At 43.1% G+C, this 19,972-nt stretch overlaps 1 protein-coding gene across 1 annotated transcript; it reads left to right on the top strand.

Annotated features, from left to right (window-relative positions):
- Window positions 1–9,725: 9,725 nt before the first annotated feature.
- On the top strand, window positions 9,726–10,724 carry LOC137561921 (olfactory receptor 1M1-like). Its single transcript, XM_068273267.1, has one exon. The coding sequence runs from the start codon at window positions 9,726–9,728 to the stop codon at window positions 10,722–10,724; it is 999 nt and encodes a 332-aa protein (XP_068129368.1).
- The last annotated feature ends 9,248 nt before the right edge of the window (window positions 10,725–19,972 follow it).

Here is a 19,972-nt window from a genome sequence, read left to right on the forward strand (position 1 = left end):
CCGCTGTCAGGGTCCAGCTCATCCACGACCAGCACCCAAGAGAGTCCAGATTTCCAGGCAGCAACTCCCACCTTTTCTAGTAGTGGTGCCGATACAATTTGAAAAAAAAAGTCAAATTGTTCCTGGACATGCTCCTCTGAATACCTCCGATCCTCGGAGGAAGGATACCATCACAGGGCTTTTTAACTTTTGGTTTTGCTGGACTTGAACTTTAGGGCCTGGTGTCCCCGAAAGACACTACCTGGGTCACAACCTTGTGCCTGTTGCACTGCACCTGTAGTCCTGCACCTGTGCCTTTGATTCCTCTTGTTCCTTACTTTGTTGATCCTAATCACTTGCACAAGACCCTTGGAGCCATGGGTGAAGGACACCTTGACTGGTCGGTGAGAGGCCTAGCCTTTTCACTGACCTGTGTCCTTCATCCATGGCTCAGAGGGTCCTGTGCCAGTCGTTAGGTTTTAGAAGCACTAATAATTTAGGGCCTGGTGTCCCCGAAAGACACTACCTGGGTCACAACCTTGTGCCTGTTGCACAGCACCTGTAGTCCTGCACCTGTGCCTTTGATTCCTCTTGTTCCTTACTTTGTTGATCCTAATCACTTGCACAAGACCCTTGGAGCCATGGGTGAAGGACACCTTGACTGGTCGGTGAGAGGCCTAGCCTTTTCACTGACCTGTGTCCTTCATCCATGGCTCAGAGGGTCCTGTGCCAGTCGTTAGGTTTTAGAAGCACTAATAATTTAGGGCCTGGTGTCCCCGAAAGACACTACCTGGGTCACAACCTTGTGCCTGTTGCACAGCACCTGTAGTCCTGCACCTGTGCCTTTGATTCCTCTTGTTCCTTACTTTGTTGATCCTAATCACTTGCACAAGACCCTTGGAGCCATGGGTGAAGGACACCTTGACTGGTCGGTGAGAGGCCTAGCCTTTTCACTGACCTGTGTCCTTCATCCATGGCTCAGAGGGTCCTGTGCCAGTCGTTAGGTTTTAGAAGCACTAATAATTTAGGGCCTGGTGTCCCCGAAAGACACTACCTGGGTCACAACCTTGTGCCTGTTGCACTGCACCTGTAGTCATGCACCTCTGCCATCGGTTCCTCTTGCTCCTCACTTTGTTCTTGTTCATAACCACTTGCACAAGACCCTTGGAGCCATGGATGAAGGACACCTTGACTGGTCGGTGAGAGGCCTAGCCTTTTCACTGCCCTGTGTCCTTCATCCATGGCTCAGAGGGTAATGTGCCAGTGGTTAGGTTTTTGAAGCACTTCAATTTTAGGGCCTGGTGTCCCCGAAAGACACTACCTGGGTCACAACCTTGTGCCTGTTGCACTGCACCTGTAGTCATGCACCTCTGCCATCGGTTCCTCTTGCTCCTCACTTTGTTCTTGTTCCTAACCACTTGCACAAGACCCTTGGAGCCATGGATGAAGGACACCTTGACTGGTCGGTGAGAGGCCTAGCCTTTTCACTGCCCTGTGTCCTTCATCCATGGCTCAGAGGGTCATGTGCCAGTGGTTAGGTTTTTGAAGCACTTCAATTTTAGGGCCTGGTGTCCCCGAAAGACACTACCTGGGTCACAACCTTGTGCCTGTTGCACTGCACCTGTAGTCATGCACCTCTGCCATCGGTTCCTCTTGCTCCTCACTTTGTTCTTGTTCCTAACCACTTGCACAAGACCCTTGGAGCCATGGATGAAGGACACCTTGACTGGTCGGTGAGAGGCCTAGCCTTTTCACTGCCCTGTGTCCTTCATCCATGGCTCAGAGGGTCATGTGCCAGTGGTTAGGTTTTTGAAGCACTTCAATTTTAGGGCCTGGTGTCCCCGAAAGACACTACCTGGGTCACAACCTTGTGCCTGTTGCACTGCACCTGTAGTCATGCACCTCTGCCATCGGTTCCTCTTGCTCCTCACTTTGTTCTTGTTCATAACCACTTGCACAAGACCCTTGGAGCCATGGATGAAGGACACCTTGACTGGTCGGTGAGAGGCCTAGCCTTTTCACTGCCCTGTGTCCTTCATCCATGGCTCAGAGGGTAATGTGCCAGTGGTTAGGTTTTTGAAGCACTTCAATTTTAGGGCCTGGTGTCCCCGAAAGACACTACCTGGGTCACAACCTTGTGCCTGTTGCACTGCACCTGTAGTCATGCACCTCTGCCATCGGTTCCTCTTGCTCCTCACTTTGTTCTTGTTCCTAACCACTTGCACAAGACCCTTGGAGCCATGGATGAAGGACACCTTGACTGGTCGGTGAGAGGCCTAGCCTTTTCACTGCCCTGTGTCCTTCATCCATGGCTCAGAGGGTCATGTGCCAGTGGTTAGGTTTTTGAAGCACTTCAATTTTAGGGCCTGGTGTCCCCGAAAGACACTACCTGGGTCACAACCTTGTGCCTGTTGCACTGCACCTGTAGTCATGCACCTCTGCCATCGGTTCCTCTTGCTCCTCACTTTGTTCTTGTTCCTAACCACTTGCACAAGACCCTTGGAGCCATGGATGAAGGACACCTTGACTGGTCGGTGAGAGGCCTAGCCTTTTCACTGCCCTGTGTCCTTCATCCATGGCTCAGAGGGTCATGTGCCAGTGGTTAGGTTTTTGAAGCACTTCAATTTTAGGGCCTGGTGTCCCCGAAAGACACTACCTGGGTCACAACCTTGTGCCTGTTGCACTGCACCTGTAGTCATGCACCTCTGCCATCGGTTCCTCTTGCTCCTCACTTTGTTCTTGTTCCTAACCACTTGCACAAGACCCTTGGAGCCATGGGTGAAGGACACCTTGACTGGTCGGTGAGAGGCCTAGCCTTTTCACTGACCTGTGTCCTTCATCCATGGCTCAGAGGGTCCTGTGCCAGTGGTTAGGTTTTTGAAGCACTTCAATTTATTAGGGCCTGGTGTCCCCGAAAGACACTTGGGCAGCTATGCCCTACAACTCTTCCAGCACAAAGTTGGTGGTTGGTGTTCCTTAAAACTGACCGGGCTATACCATAGATATGTTATTTTTTTGTCTTCCATGTTGGAAGAATGTTTCCATGTTGGAAAGTGGTTGTTTTTGCAATAAAAAAATTTGTTTTTACATACCTCAGTGTGATGAGTAGTTGTTCTTGTGGTGTGACTGCTCTCCTGAACGTGGTATCCTTCTTCCTAAGGTCATCCTTCACCATCTCCAAAAGGGTATCAAACCTGTCAGGAGATGTAAAGGAAGAAGCTGTAAAGTATGTTGTGGGACAAGGTGTTGGGTGGAGGATGGGGGAGGTGTGTTTACAGAGGTTTGGGAGTGTTGTGGAGGGTGGGGGTGTAGTGTATAGCTAGGTATACAGGGGTGTGGGGGTCAGGGTGGTGTGTTTAGCTAGGTATACAGGGATGAGGTGTTGTGGGGGTGAGGGTGGGGTGTTTAGGAATGGTGGGGGTTGGTGTATTTAGGCCTATATACTTACAGGGGAATAGACATCCGAGTGTAGCTGTAGAACTTCTGTGGGTGTCGTCTGAGGTCCCGGTAGAGGGCCTGGAACTCTCCCTTCCTCTGCCTCCTGGCTAGTAGAGGGTGCACCCACCATCTCCTGCGAGGAGCACGCCTTCTCCCCACATAGTAGTAGGTAAACAACAGGAAGGAGAGAATTCCCAGGTAATAAGCGTAAAAAATGACTGGATCCATGGTCCCAACTGCTGTCTCTGTATCCAAGGATGGTCTCCACATGTCCAGCTGTCTCCAACAATGACCCCAGAGCTTCTGCTGACCTCCCAGAACCCCAGGTATTTATACAGGTTGTTATCTCTTTAAGAATCCGGATCCGGACCGCAACCGTGTTCATACCGCACGGAAACCGTATGCAACCGGACCGGATCCGGACCGTATCCGGACAGGAACCGTACGGTTCAGGTCCGATCCGGCTCCGGTGCGGTCCGGACATCCGGTGCGGTTTTTGCAAAACCGCAAGTGTGAACGGGGCCTTAGAGTTGTCGTTTGTTTGTTTTTTATGATGTTTATTGATATTCATTTGCGAGATGAATCATTTCTGAATTGGTGGATCCTGGACAGACTGCTGCTTCCTTATGTCCTACCAAATCGTTGATACAACCTTATAATGTGGGATGTCACCAGCTGGTAAGCCTCTTTCCTTTTTTTGGGTATCCATGATTGCAAAGCTGTGCTGTGACCCCCATACTTATTGTGGTGGAGATTTGCCTTCTGTTTTTGGACTCTGCGCTGATCATGTATAATTAAGCTCAATGAGTAGAGTGTAAGGTATTGCATGTGCCGGTGACATTGCATGTAAAGGGGAAAATTAGAATAGTGTGCAAAAGTTCATGTATTTCAGTAATTCAACTGAAAAGGTGCAACTAATATATGACATAGGAACCGTTTGCAGGTGTTTTGGATTAATTATCTGACGAGAGACTGACACTTTGAGCCTAGAAAATGGACCATTTTCACAATATTCTAATGGTCTGAGATTTTGACTTTGGGGTTCTCATAAGCTATAAGCCACCATCATCAAAATTATAACAACTAAAGGCTTGAAATATCTCACTTTGCATGAGTCTTTTCATGTATCAGTTTCTCCCGTTAAATTGAATTACTGAAATAAATGTACTTTTGCACAATATCCTAATGCTTTGAGTATCACCTTTAATGTATTGCATTCTACTCTACTGTAACCTGGATTGAATTCACTTTTTTCTCTTAAGTTTTTCCCCTGGATAATATGGTCCTATAAGATGCCTTTAAAGAGACTCCGTAACAAAAATTGCATCCTGTTTTTTATCATCCTACATGTTCCAAAAGCTATTCTAATGTGTTCTGGCTTACTGCAGCACTTTCTACTATCACCATCTCTGTAATAAATCAACTTATCTCTCTCTTGTCAGACTTGTCAGCCTGTGTCTGGAAGGCTGCCAAGTTCTTCAGTGTTGTGGTTCTGTGATGCATCTCCCCCTCCAGGCCCCTCTCTGCACACTGCCTGTGTATTATTTAGATTAGGGCAGCTTCTCTCTTATCTTTTACAAGCTGGATAAATCCTCCTCTGAGCTGGCTGGGCTTTCACATACTGAGGAATTACATACAGGCAGAGCTGTCTGCACTCTGCAGGAAGAAACAGCCTGTCACTTCAGTGGAAGATAGCTGCAGGGGGAAAGAAACACACAAATGATCTCTTGAGATTCAAAAGGAAGGGTGTATACAGCCTGCTTGTGTATGGATGTATTTTCTATGTGTGGACATACTGTACATCAACCTACTTCCTGTTTTGTAAATCTAAGTTTACCTCAGCGCAATATGGATAACAGTTACCCGTACAATCAGGGTGGCTCACAGTACCTGTTCTTGTAATTCCCACCTCTGGAGATATACGGAGTGTAAGTATAAGGAGTCTGATGTCTTGCTGTAATCCCGACAAACCCAGATCAACTCTGTCTGACTGCAGAGTGATCGCGCCAGACGGATTTCCGGATTCCCTGGTCATATGATCCACGTGGTATCGCGCGGACTGCCCTCTCTGCGTTCCACCGGCATCAGCTGCGTCCCGTTGGTACTGAAAAAGATACGCAGACACAATAGTGCACACCGTAGGGGCCAATCAACACCAAGCGCAGGATTCCACTTACTGGATAAAAGCTTTTTTATTAGCAGTATTGCAGCGTTGTAACGTAGCCTCCACTTCCCGACTCGAGTTTCGGCTCTCGCCTTCGTCAGGGCCCCTACGTTGATTGGCCCCTACGGTGTGCACTATTGTGTCTGCGTATCTTTTTCAGTACCAACGGGACGCAGCTGATGCCGGTGGAACGCAGAGAGGGCAGTCCGCGCGATACCACGTGGATCATATGACCAGGGAATCCGGAAATCCGTCTGGCGCGATCACTCTGCAGTCAGACAGAGTTGATCTGGGTTTGTCGGGATTACAGCAAGACATCAGACTCCTTATACTTACACTCCGTATATCTCCAGAGGTGGGAATTACAAGAACAGGTACTGTGAGCCACCCTGATTGTACGGGTAACTGTTATCCATATTGCGCTGAGGTAAACTTAGATTTACATTTCCATTTCATTGTGCTGTGAAGCCAGCCTACCTCCAGCAGCATTCTCTGTGTCGGCGCTGCTTATCTGTGACTGATTCTACTTCCTGTTTTGGTGGCCATTTTGTTTGTTTATAAACAAACTTTTTAAAACTGTTTTTAACCACTTTTAATGCGGCGATGAGCGGCGAAATTGTGTCAGAGGGTAATAGGAGATGTCCCCTAACGCACTGGTATGTTTACTTTTGTGCGATTTTAACAATACAGATTCTCTTTAAAGAGAAACCGTGACCAAGAATTGAACTTCATCTCAATCAGTAGCCGATACCCCATTTTACATGAGAAATCTATTCATTTTCACAAATGGATCATCGGGGGCTCTGTATGGCTGATATTGTGGCAAAACCCCTCCCACAGGAAATTCTGAGGATCATGGTCCTGGCAGTTTCCTGTCTGTGAACCGTGTTGCATTGTAGGAAACAGCTGTGTACAGCTGTTTCCAACTGCCAAAAAAGCAGCAGCAGCTACTTCCAGTGACATCACCTGCCAGCAGTAAAAATTCCACCATGTGATAAATGTCAGAATGTAAGTCAGGGGGAGGAAAGATTTTACAATGGGCAAACACTGATTAAATCATTTATACGTAATTATTGTAAAAATGAAGCACTTTTTTTATTACATTATTTTCACTGGAGTTCCTCTTTAAAGCTAAAACCAAGCAAGAAAATACTCAGGATAATTTGAACAGTAGCTGTTGGCCTATTTTTTAATTTTTTTTTAAAGGAGTCATCAGGCAACGTAAAGTAAAATGAGTGGTACATACCGGGGGCTTCCTCCAGCTCCAAGCTCCCAGGATGTCCCTCACCGCAGCTCTCCCCGCAGCCGTTCGCAGCAGCTCTGACCCAGTCCCCTGCGATGACGTCAGAGCGACCTGGAGGTCACACTGTACTGCGCCTGCGTGAGCGGCACTGTCAATCACCACCATGTGGCCAGGATCGGACTGAGCAAGCGCAGAACTACTGCGCCTGTGCAGTCCGCTCCGGCCCACGTGGCGGTGATTGACAGCGCCGCTCACGCAGGCGCAGTACAGAGCGACCTCCAGGTTGCTCTGACGTTATCGCTGGGGAGTGGGATAGACCTGCTGCAAACGGCTGCGGGGAGACCTGCAGCGAGGGACATCCTGGGAGCTTGGAGCTGGAGGTAACCCCGGTAAGTACCACTCATTTTACTTTACATTGCCCGATAACTCCTTTAAGTGCTGAAAAGTTATTCTAAACCAAGGATGGAAAAATTATCTACTAGGAAAGATGTAAGAGAAAAAGTGAATAACCCTTTAATGTAATTGTTCTCCTCCTTGATCTCTGTACTGCAGCGCCACTCCTTGTTCCAAGATTGCAAGTACTCCTGGGAGCATCTCTCCTAGAATCCAAATGTACAAGAAATTGCAATGCATTGCATTTGCAGTTGTGTTTGCCTTTTTGTTTTAAGAATGGTGGAAGCCTGAATTTGAAATGAGAACTAACTACTTTTCAACAGTGGGTAACATTTACCTAGGTACTAGTACTGATGCAGTTTCTCTTTATAATTCTGTGCAGTGCGTTCTAGTAATTTTTGAATCTTTTTTGTTTTTGTTTTTGTTTAGCACAGCTTCTCTTTAAGAACCACTAGGTATTTCTCAATTATTTAAAATCTTGGAAATTTAGACTCTGTCCAAGGCTGCAACAATAAGAAATTGCATTCCGTTACTGAAAAAAAAATAGTATCACGCTTTGAACTTAAGCTCTCTTATTATAGTTCAGTAAAATTATAAAAACATACTGTATGGATCATTTTCAAACATCATTGACTGTAAGTACTAGACCTTTTTTTCTTTTTTTTTCTTTGCTACTGTACTGAATTAATTGTAGTCATTGTGCTTTGCAAAGTGTAAAACTCTTCTTAAAGAGACACTGAAGTGAAAAAAATATATAATGAATTGGTTCTGTAGTACGGATAATTACTAGAACACTAGTATCAAAGAAAATGTCCTCATATTTTATATATATATATATATATATATATATATATATATATATATATATATATATATATATATATATATATATATATATATATATATATATATATATATATATATTGTTGTATCATTCTGTAATATTTGCAGTTTACACACTACTCAGCATTCTAAATTATTTTACAATTTTACAGGGCAGGCCAGTGAACTTTTGAACTGTCCTCTGCAGGGAAAAAAAAACATACCGTGACTGACACTTGAGATAATAAGCTTCAGAAGACAGAGCTCTCGGTGACTTTCAATGTCCTGGAGCTCAATGGCTCTTTTGCATAGATAACAACTGGAGTTTCTTAACTATTCCTGTACTGGAAACAAATGTTAGACTTATGTCTCTGCTCATAATGCTTTATTTCTTAGCTGTACTACACATACAAATCATTATATCCTATTTTTTTTTCGCGTCAGTGTCTCTTTAAAGAATGTAAACACATTTTTTGAAACTCAGAGACTTTAATTTTTAGTAACTTTTGTACGTACATTCATTATATTTTATACTAGTAAAAAGGCTTGCCCGTTAGTAAATGGACACTCGCCCACGACTGAGACCCCCCTTCCCCTTCCCCTCCCATCCCCCCAGAACGTGTGCACAGACGTATCCTGCTCGCCCTTCCTCCACCACTTTCCAAAGTATATGCACACAGGGAGATGTTGCTTGTTTGGCAGTTGGAAAAAGCTGTTATTTCCCACAATGCAATGAGGTTCACAGACAGCAAACTGTCTGGAAGCACGGACACAGGGACAGAGGATGACGCAGGGACACAGGGGTTTTATTATATAGGAAGAGGCCTTCTTTCAACAAATGCCAGTAAATAATTGATATATTTAGAGTCCTGTAAAAGCTAGTGTTTTATAGCTTTTTGTGGTTGTTGACTTGCTGACTTTTTGCGACCCCATGGACGACAGCACACCAGCAGGCATGGGCTTAAATTCGGATTCGGGTGATCCGGATAGTTCCTATCTGGATTTCACCCAGTAATGCTGTGTGGGCTGGGCAGGGGGGGGGGGGGTCAAGCTTACCCGTCTGATGTCTTCTTTGCTCGTCCCTTGCCGCCTCCCACGATGCGTTCCAATGCGCCGGCTTGAAAGAGAAGGAAGTGTTTGTAATCACGTGACGGCGCATTACTGGGTGAAATCCAGATAGTAACTATCCGGATCACACGAATCCAAATTTAAGCCCTATCCTCTATTGCCTCTTGAAGTTTGTCCAAGCTCATGTTTGTTGTTCCCATGATACTATCTAGGAATCTAATTCTCCACCATCCTCACCTCCCTTTGCCCTAGGTCTTTCTCAGCATCAGGGTTTTCTCCAATGAATCCCACCTTCTAATTATGTATCCAAAGTATTTCAGCTTTAGTTTCAGTATTGTGGCTTCTAATGAAAAGTCAGGCTTATTTTTTGTAACGATTGACTAATTTGATCTCCTTGCAGTTTAAGGGACTCTTAAAAAACTTCTCCAGCACCACATTTTTTTATGGTACATAGTACTTATCAGCACTTCGTCATGATATGTCAAAAGCTGTAGTTTCTCAATTTCTTATATTATGTAGCAAACATAAAAACATAGGGTTTATTTGATTTCTGAGCTGATAGTTCACTTTCAGACTGTGTTATATACTGTATTATGCAACTTTTTGTTTGTTACTTTTATGCCACATAATATTTTTGTTTTCTTCTCCTATTACTTAAAGGCCGGATATGAGCATAATGTTACCACAGTGCTCTTTTTGAGATTCCAAAATATTGGTCATTTTAGGCTCTTGGTCTTCAGTTTGCTCCTTGTTGTATACTGTATGACAGCATGTGGAAACCTTTTGATCATTGTATCGGTGTATTTCAGCAATGCCCTCCATTCTCCTATGTACTTTTTCCTTTCCCACCTCTCTGTGGCTGACATTATACTGACCACAGATATTTCACCTAACATGTTAAACCTCATATTACATGAATGGAGTTCCATTTCTTATCCCAGCTGCCTCACACAGCTCTATTTCTTTGGTGTATCAGAAACATCGGAATGTTTTCTTCTGACGGTGATGTCCTACGATCGCTACCTTGCCATATGTTCTCCACTCCATTACACCTCAATGATGAACCAAGAGCTTTGTATTAAATTAACCTTGGCAACCTGGCTATTGAGTTGTGCTATAACATCATCTACAATATTTTGTGTGAATCAGTTGCAATTCTGTGGATCAAATATAATTGATCATTTCTTTTGTGATTTAAATCCTCTGGTGGAACTTTCTTGTTCAGACACATCGACAATTCAAATAGAAAACACCTTGTTGTGCATCCCGGTGGTAGTCTTACCATTCCTAATCATTGTCGTGTCCTACACATACATTGTTTCAACCATTCTAAATATCTCCTCCTTTTCAGGAAGGTTAAAGTCCTTTTCTACTTGCAGTTCCCACCTAACAGTTGTGTCTATCTTTTATGGGACCTTAATTTCCATGTATGTGGTTCCAAATAAAGGCCAGTCAAAGACAATGAGTAAGGTAATGTCTATGCTGTATACTGTCCTTACACCATTTTTAAATCCTTTGATATACAGTTTGCGGAACACAGATATTAAGACAGCAATTAGAAATGTTGTACAAAACCTACGTTCATCTGATAATTTTGTTTTGGGTAAGAAAAAATGAGTACAGTTTGCTTCACAAACATTTAATTAATGGCAGGATTGTCTAAGCGCATACTGGCAGCCTAACTTATAACTAGAGATGACATGATACAATATCCATGCACAGACAGTACCGACAGTAGCGATCTTATTGTTGTATGTGCACGTCACGTAGCCTTTAGCACAAATCACACGGTTTCAGGCTGAAATCGATTCACAATCTGTTTGCAGTAAGATGGCCATACCATCCTTCTCTGATCAGATTCGATCAGAGAGGGATCTATCTGTTGGTCGAATCTGATGTCAAATCGACCAGTGTATGGCCACCTTAACTCTTGAAGGAGGAAAACAAACAATTACTAAGAGATAGCATTGCAGAATACTGATACTTAAATAATACTGATTTACGGCCACCGATTTTAAAATTAGAGGGAGAAAGTCTCTATTTAAATGCAGTAACATGACAGATAATGTATCAACATGTATATAAATGTATGTTTTATATATGTTCAGAGTGTGGGAAATCCTTTCAAAATTATGTGGAGCCTTTTTAACCACTTAAGGACTGCAGTCATAAAACCCCTTAAGGACTAGACACTTTTTTTTCCATTCAGACCACTGCAGCTTTCACGGTTTATTGCTCGATCATACAACCTACCACCTAAATGAATTTTACCTCCTTTTCTTGTCACTAATACAGCTTTCTTTTGGTGCTATTTTATTGCTGCTGTGATTTTTAGTTTTTATTTTATATTCATCAAAAAAGAAATTAATTTTGTCAAAAAAATGTTTTGTTTTGTTTTTAAATTTCTGTGCTGACATTTTTCAAATAAAGTAAAATTTCTGTATACATTTTTGTACAAATTTATTGTGCTACATGTCTTTGATAAAATATTCCAATAAGTGTATATTTATTGGTTTGGGTAAAAGTTATAGCATTTACAAACTATGGTGCAAAAAAGTGAATTTTCCCATTTTGAAGCATCTCTGACTTTTCTGAGCACCTGTAAACCATGAGGTGCTAGAATTCCAGGATAGTATAAATACCCCCAAAATGACCCCATTTTAGAAAGAAGACATCCCAAAGTATTCACTAAGAGGCATGGCGAGTTCATAAAAGATTTTATTTTTTGTCAAAAGTTAGCGGAAAATGACACTTTGTGACAAAAAAATAAAAATATAAAAAAGTTTCCATTTCTGCTAACTTGTGACAAAAAAAAAAAATCTTCCACAGACACACCATGCCCCTCTCTGAATACTTTGGTGTGTCTACTTTCCAAAATGAGTTCATTTGTGGAGTGTGTTTACTGTCCTGGTATTTTAGGGGGTGCTAAATTGTAAGCACCCCTGTAAAGCCTAAAGGTGCTCATAGGACTTTGGGCCCCTTCGCACACCTAGGCTGCAAAAAAGTGCCACACATGTGGTATTGCCGTACTCAGGAGAAGTAGTATAATGAGTTTTGTGGTGTATTTTTACACATACCCATGCTGGGAGGGAGAAATATCTCTGTAAATGAGATTTGTTTGATTTTTTTTTACACACAATTGTCTATTTACAGAGATAATTTTCCCACCCAGCATGGGTATGTGTAAAAATACAGACCACAAAACACATTATACTACTTCTCCTGAGTACGGCGATACCAAATGTGTGACACTTTTTTGCAGCCTAGGTGCGCTAAGGGGCTCAAAGTCCTATAAGTACCTTTAGGATTTTACAGGTCATTTTGAGGCATTTGGTTTCTAGACTACTCCTCACGGTTTAGGGCCCCTAAAATGCCAGGGCAGTATAGGAACCCCACAAGTGACCTCATTTTAGAAAGAAGACACCCCAAGGTATTCTGTTAGGAGTATGGTGAGTTCATAGATGATTTTATTTTTTGTCACAAGTTAGCGGAAATTGATTTTTATTGTTTTTTTTTTTTCACAAAGTGTCATTTTCCACTAACTTGTGACAAAAAAATTGAATCTTCTATGAACTTTTTCTCTCTAAAATGACCTGTGAAATCCTAAAGGTACTCATTGGACTTTGGGCCCCTTAGCGCACCTAGGCTGCAAAAAAGTGTCACACATGTGGTATTGCCGTACTCAGGAGAAGTAGTATAATGTGTTTTGGGGTGTATTTTTACACATACCCATGCTGGGTGGGAAAAATATCTCTGTAAATGACAATTTTTTTGATTATTTTACACACAATTGTCCATTTACAGAGATATTTCTCCCACCCAGCATGGGTATGTGTGAAAATACACACCAAAATACATTATACTACTTCTCCTGAGTATGGCGATACCACATGTGTGACACTTTTTTTGCAGCCTAGGTGTGCTAAGGGGCCCAAAGTCCTATGAGTACCTTTAGGATTTCACAGGTCATTTTGAGGCATTTAGTTTCCAGACTACTCCTCATGGTTTAGGGCCCCTAAAATGCCAGAAACCCACAAGTGACCCCATTTTAGAAAGAAGACACCCCAAGGTATTCCGTTAGGATTATGGTGAGTTCATAGAAAAAAAAATTGTGTCACAAGTTAGCGAAAATTGATTTTTATTGTTTTTTTTTTTTTACAAAGTGTCATTTTCCACTAACTTGTGACAAAAAATAAAATCTTCTATGAACTCATCATACACCTAACGGAATACCTTGGGGTGTCTTCTTTCTAAAATGGGGTCATTTGTGGGGTTCCTATACTGCCCTGGCATTTTAGGGCCCCAAAACCTTGAGGAGTAGTCTGGAAACCAAATGCTTCAAAATGACTGTTCAGGGGTATACGCATCTGCAAATTATGATGACAGGTGGTCTATGAGGGGCTGAATTTTGTGGAACCGGTCATAAGCAGGGTGGCCTCTTAGATGACAGGTTGTATGGGCACTGAAGTGCAGGAAGCGCAGGATGTTCTCAAATCGTGACCTGGACATGGCAGCAGAGAACATGGGCATGTGATGTATTGGGTGCGTAGACCAATAAGACCGCAATACATTCTTTTTGACTAGACCCATGTTAAGGAGAAGGCCCCCAAAAATGTTACGTTCGGAAACATGGTGGCATCTGACAGTCTCCTTTAACTGCTTTGTATTCCACAGTTTTTACCCCTTAAAGAGACACTGAAGCGAAAAAAAAAATGATGATATTATGATTTGTATGTGTAGTATAGCTAAGAAATAAAGCATTAAGATCAGATACATCAGTCTAATTGTTTCCAGTACAGGAAGAGTTGGGAAACTCCAATTGTTATCTCTATGCAAAAAAGCTATTAAGCTCTCCGACTAACTTAGTCGTGGAGAGGGCTGTTATCTGACTTTTATTATCTCAACTGTAATTGAACTGTTTACTTTTCCTCTGCTAGAGGAGAGGTCATTAGTTCATAGACTGCTCTGAAAGAATCATTTTGAATGCTGAGTGTTGTGTAATCTGCACATATTATAGAATGATGCAATGTTAGAAAGAACACCATATACCTGAAAATAAAAATATGAGAATAATTTCTTTGCTGCTAATCTTCTAGTAATTAGTCTGGTAGTACACAACCAATTCATTATATCATATTTTTTTTTTTTTTCGCTTCAGTGTCTCTTTAAAGGACCTGACAAGCAGGTAATACAGAGGAGGCTTGAGCGGGGTTAGATAAACAGGAAATGTGGGTTCTGATTTTGCTGCTAAATTTGTTAAAGTAGAGATCTTTATATGATTGTATCAACATTTATCTCTTTTTAAGATGAAGTAACACCTTTGGCTTTTAACCATTTCAATTTCGAGCTAGGAGATGGATAATCTATAAACTCTGTGTGAGCTGCTCGTAGATCATCCAACAATTGTATATACTGTTTATGGGATAATTTGCATTTCCCCACGATATAGCTAATCATCTTTCCTCGCAAATAAGGGCTTGGGTGCCTCCCAGAACAGGAAAATATCATCAACATGTGAATTATTGTTGTCTTTGTATTCCCACCACCATTGCTGTAATAAAGTTGCAAATCCCTTGTCCTCATGCAAATAACATGGTAACTTCCATATGATATCAGACACCCTGGAAATAGTAGGATCGAAATAGTAGTTGTATTGGGGCATGATCTGATGTCACCAAGTTTAGAAAGTATTGACGATATGATCTGAAGTATAGCTTGTTGTGAAACCAACAGGTAATCAAGCCACTACCATATGTCATGGGGGGCCAAGTAGAAAGAGTTTTCCTCCCTGCCAGGAAGTAAAGATCTCCAACTATCACATAAATGTAAAGATTGCAGATAATCTTGAAGTAATAAAGACTTGGACAATTGCTAGCTCGTGTTGGACCTATCCTCCCTAAGGCTATACCAGCCCGCTCATAGGTATAATGAGTCTCAAATTAGCACAAATAAATCACAAATTTCAAATACATAGCCCTGCTCTCTCCAACACAACCTCTCCACACAGTACTAAGTAACAGCAAGAGTTAATCCAAAAAGGCATTGCCTTATATAGGGAGGGTGGGCCCAGAGTTCAGCTCATTCCTATTGGTTGCTAAGAACATTCTGATTTGTCCAACCATTCTAAAAAATGAACAAACATTGGCTTGGATCACCTCCCACCTTTACAATTACTTCTTCACAACCTCCTTCAATGGCTCCTCCTCAACTCTTGCCCCCTCTCAATCGGGCCCATATTCTGGCCCCCCTTCTGTTCTCAATATACACTTCCCCAATTGGGAAACTCATCTCCTCCCTCCCTGGTCTTCAAATACCACCTTTATGCTGACAACACTGAAATGTATCTCCGTAACCCTGATCTCTATTTCCTCCTGGTTTTCAGCTAGGTTCCTGAAGCTAAACCTAGATAAAACTGATCTTTCCACCTCACGCTGCTGCACCCCTTCCAGATTTCCACCTCCCAATCGATAACAAAGCCTACAATTTCCACCACTGTGCTATCTTCAAGATCCACCCCTTCCTAAACTAGGACACTACCCAGCTGCTCATCCATCCCCTCATCATCATCCTCCTTGATTACTGCAACTCCATTTTTTCTGGCCTCCCCATGAACTGCATTGCCTTCCTTCAATTAGTTATGAATGCGGCTGCTAGACTCATCTATTCTTCTCACTGCTCCACATTCACATGCCCCCTCTGTAAATCCATGCACTGGCTCCGTATCTAATCATACTAAGTGGACTAAGTGGCCGGTCAGTGCAGCAGCACAGAAGGACTATGGCAACTTACTGGTAGTACCACAGCCAAAAATGTCTCTTGGAGAAAACACTGGAAGGGGGGGGGGGGGGCAGGACAGGACTTCCAGGGTGTACTGGGCAAGCTCCCTCCAGATGTCCAGTCTCTTGACCCAGTACTCCATGGGGTCCACGGGGCTGTCTGTGTCAAGTAGAGATAGGTCGAATCTCCAATTTGTGGAACCGCAATAGAACCGCAATAGACTTCAATAAGGATGCAAACTTTGAAAACTAGAAACATTTATGCTGACCACAAAAGTGGTGGCAAAGATGTTTCAAGGAATCTAACATCTGAGTTTTTGCATGGCAGAGTGGGATACACGCCAAAAGTCCCGGGGAAAAATCTTGATTTGACGCACAGCACCGTTTTAAGGGCAGAAATCACATTGCATGCTAAATTGGAGGCCTGAAGTGCTTTAAAACATCTTGCATGTGTATACATCAATCAGGGAGCGTAATTAGTGTACTGCTTCACAATGACAGACCAAACTCACCATGTATTGCACCGCAAACAGCTGTTTGTGTAGTGATGGCCGTGCTGGACTGGTGCGCACCATGGCGAGGTTGCTCTTCCTCAGTGATATCTTTGAACGGAAGAAGCCAATGTCTGCCAGTCACCCTCTTTCCCGGCGTCTGACTGCCATATCAACTTTCCATGGTTCTTTCTCTACCATAGTTAAAGCTTACATCTATTTTTTTTAAATTACTTTTTCTGCTGGCTGTTCAGTACCTTTAATGAGAATCTGTTATGGAGGGCAAGTCTGCCGTTCATTCAACTGTGTAAAACTTTCGATGGTACTTTCTCAGTACCATTGTGACCAAGGGTAATCGCCGGGGAATCAGGATTCGATTCCGGTCCGGAGTGGGAGCCTGAGAAACGGCCACCACGACACATTTAAGGAAGGACCCATTGTGCTGTATAAGTAATGTACCTGCCCTGACCGTGCTTTGCAGACCAGGCATCTGTGGTCAGATGGACCCTTGACCCAGCGCTGTGTGCCAGAGATGACACCACTTGCCTTTAACGAGAATCTGTTATGGAGGACAAGTCTGCCATTCATTCAACTGTGTGACTGATAAACAAGTTTCCATATTACTTTCTCAGTACCATGGTGACCATGGGTAATATTAGGGGAATCAGGGTTCAATTCCGGTCCGGAGTGGGAGCCTGAGAAACGGCTACCACCACCACACATCCAAGGAAGGCAGCAGGCATGGCATGCAAGTCCCGACTCAGGGAGGTAGTGACAAAAATAACAATACAGGATGACTTTTGAGGCCCTGCTGTATATGAGACAAATCAACTTTAAATCCTTTAATGAGAATCTGTTATGGAGGGCAAGTCTGCCATTCATTCAACTGTGTGACTGATAAACAAGTTTCCATATTACTTTCTCAGTACCATGGTGACCACAGGTAATGGCCAGGAAATCAGGGTTCGATTCCGATCCGGAGTGGGAGCCTGAGAAACGGCTACTACCACACCTCCAAGGAAGGACCCAATGTGCTGTGTAAGTAATGTACCTGCCCTGACCGTGCTTGGCAGACCAGGCATCCATGGTCAGATGGACCCTTGACACAACACTGTGTGCCAGTGACCCAATGACCGACTGTACCAGGTTTGAGGCTTGTGCCATTAACAGTGCAAGAATGGCAGCAATTTTAATATTCTCCTCCTTGAAAAGTGACGTGATTTTTGATTGGCATTTTTAGGCTCCACCCACTTTTCTGAATATTAATCCCAGTCACCCAGTAACCAGCTATGCTAAGTTTTAGAACCCTGCCATTAACAGTGAAGAAGGGCTGCACTTTACAATTTCCCAGAAAAATCTGTTTTTAACTCCACCCAATTTTTGTAAGCTTGACACACAGTCACTACTCAATGACCAAGTTTGTGAGCTTTTGGGTTCCTGGCATCAAAATTGTGCTAATGGGAGAAGTTTATCCAGCAAAGAAATCTGGCTGTTTTTGGCTCCGCCCCTGTACTGAATTTGAACCCCAAACACTTAACGACCGACTGTAGCAGGTTTGAAGCCTCTGCTATTAACAGTGTGAGAATGGCTACAGTTTCAATATTCCCCTTGAAAATCAAAAGGTGAATTTTGATTGGCTCTTCTAGGCGCCACCTACTTTTCCGAATATTAATACCAGTCCCTCAGTGTCCAACTGTGTGAAGTTTGAGAACCCTGCCATTAACAGTGTAAGAAAAGCTGAAGTTTACATTTCCCCATGTAAAAAGTTAGTTGTTTTTGGCTCCACCCACTATTTCTAATCTTGACATACAGTCACTTAATGACCAAGTTCGTGAGCTTTGGGGTCTTTGGCATCAATAAGTTGCATTTTGCCATTGAAATTAAACAAATCTGATTGGCTGTTTTTGGCCCGCTCCCTTCAGAATTTAAACCCCAGTCTCCCAGTGACTGACTGTAGCAGATGTTAGGCCTCTGCCATTCAGAGTGCATGAATGGCAGCAATGTAAATATTCCCCTTGAAAATCAAAAGGTGAATTTTGATTGGCTGCTGTAGGCTCCACCCACTTATCTGAATATTAGTCCCAGTCACCCAGTGGCCAACTGTGTCACGTTTGAGAACCCTGCCAATAACAGAATGGCTGAAATCAACCTAACATATCTGATTGGCTGTTTGTGGCTCCACCCCTTTGGACCCCAGTCACCCAATGACTGACTGTATCAGGTTTGAGGCCTCTGCCACTAACAGTGTGAGAATGGTAGCAATGTGAATATTCCCCTTGAAAATCAATAGGTACATTTTGATTGGCTGTTGTAGGCTCCACCCACATTTCTGAATATTCATCCCAGTCACCCAGTGGCCAATTGTGTAAAGTTTGGGAACCCTGCAATGTAAAAAATGAAGTTGTTGGCACCGCCCACTTTTTCTAACCTTGACATGCAGTCACTCAATTATCAAGTTTATCAGCTTTGGGGTCCTTGGTATCAATACTTTGTATATTCCCATTGAAAAATAAACAAATCTAGCTGTTTGTGGCTCCGCCCCCTTCCTGAATTTGGACCCTAGTCACCCAGTGACCAACTGTACCAGGTTTGAGGCATCTGCTTTTACCAGTATAAGAGAATGGTAGCAGATGAAATATTCCCTTTGAAAATCAAAAGGTGAATTTGTATTGGCTGTTGTAGGCTCCCCCCACCTTCCAAAATCTTAATCTGTCACCCAAAGACCAACTGTGCAAAGTTTAAGAACCCTGCCATTAACGGTGTAAGAATGGCTGCAGTTTATATTTTCCCAGTAAAAGTTGTTTTGGCTCCGCCCACTTTTTGTAACCTTGACACACAGTCACTCAATGACCAAGTTTGTGAGCTGTCAGGTTCCTGGCATCAAAAATGTGTGAATGGAAGCAGTTTATCAACCAAGGAAATCTGATTGGCTGTATGTGGCCCCGCCCCTTTAGTGAATTTGGACCCCAGTCACCCAATGACCGACTGTAGCAAGTTTGAAGCCTCTGCCATTAAAAGTGTAAGAATAGCAAAAGTTTAAATATTCCCCTTGAAAATCAACAGGTGAATTTTGATTGGCTGTTGTAGGCTCCACCCATTTTCTTGAATCTTAATCCCATTCACCCAGTGACCAACTGTGTCAAGTTTGAGAACTCTGTGATTAACAGTCTAAGAATGGCTGCAGTTTACATTTTCCCATTTAAAATGAACGGCTGAAATTTGATTGACTGTTGTATGCTCCGCCCACTTTTCCTGGATTTGTAACCTCGGTCACCAAGTGACCAACTGTGCCATGTGTGAGGACTCTGGCTTGATTACTGTGAGAATGGCAGCCTTTTACATTTTTTCCATTGACTTGAATGGGTGGAATCTGATTTGCTGTTTGTAGCTCCTCCCAGGTGTGCAGGGGGGCCGCGAGACCCCCAGAACATATCATCCCAGGTAGTAAGGGATCTGTGTACCAAGTTTCGTTCAAATCGGTCAAGCCGTTTTCGCGTGATCGCGACACACACACACACACACACACACACACACACACACACACACACACACACACACACACACACACACACACACACACACACACACACACACACAC

This window comes from Hyperolius riggenbachi, chromosome 3 (genome assembly GCF_040937935.1).
Source record: "Hyperolius riggenbachi isolate aHypRig1 chromosome 3, aHypRig1.pri, whole genome shotgun sequence".
NCBI lineage: Eukaryota > Metazoa > Chordata > Amphibia > Anura > Hyperoliidae > Hyperolius > Hyperolius riggenbachi.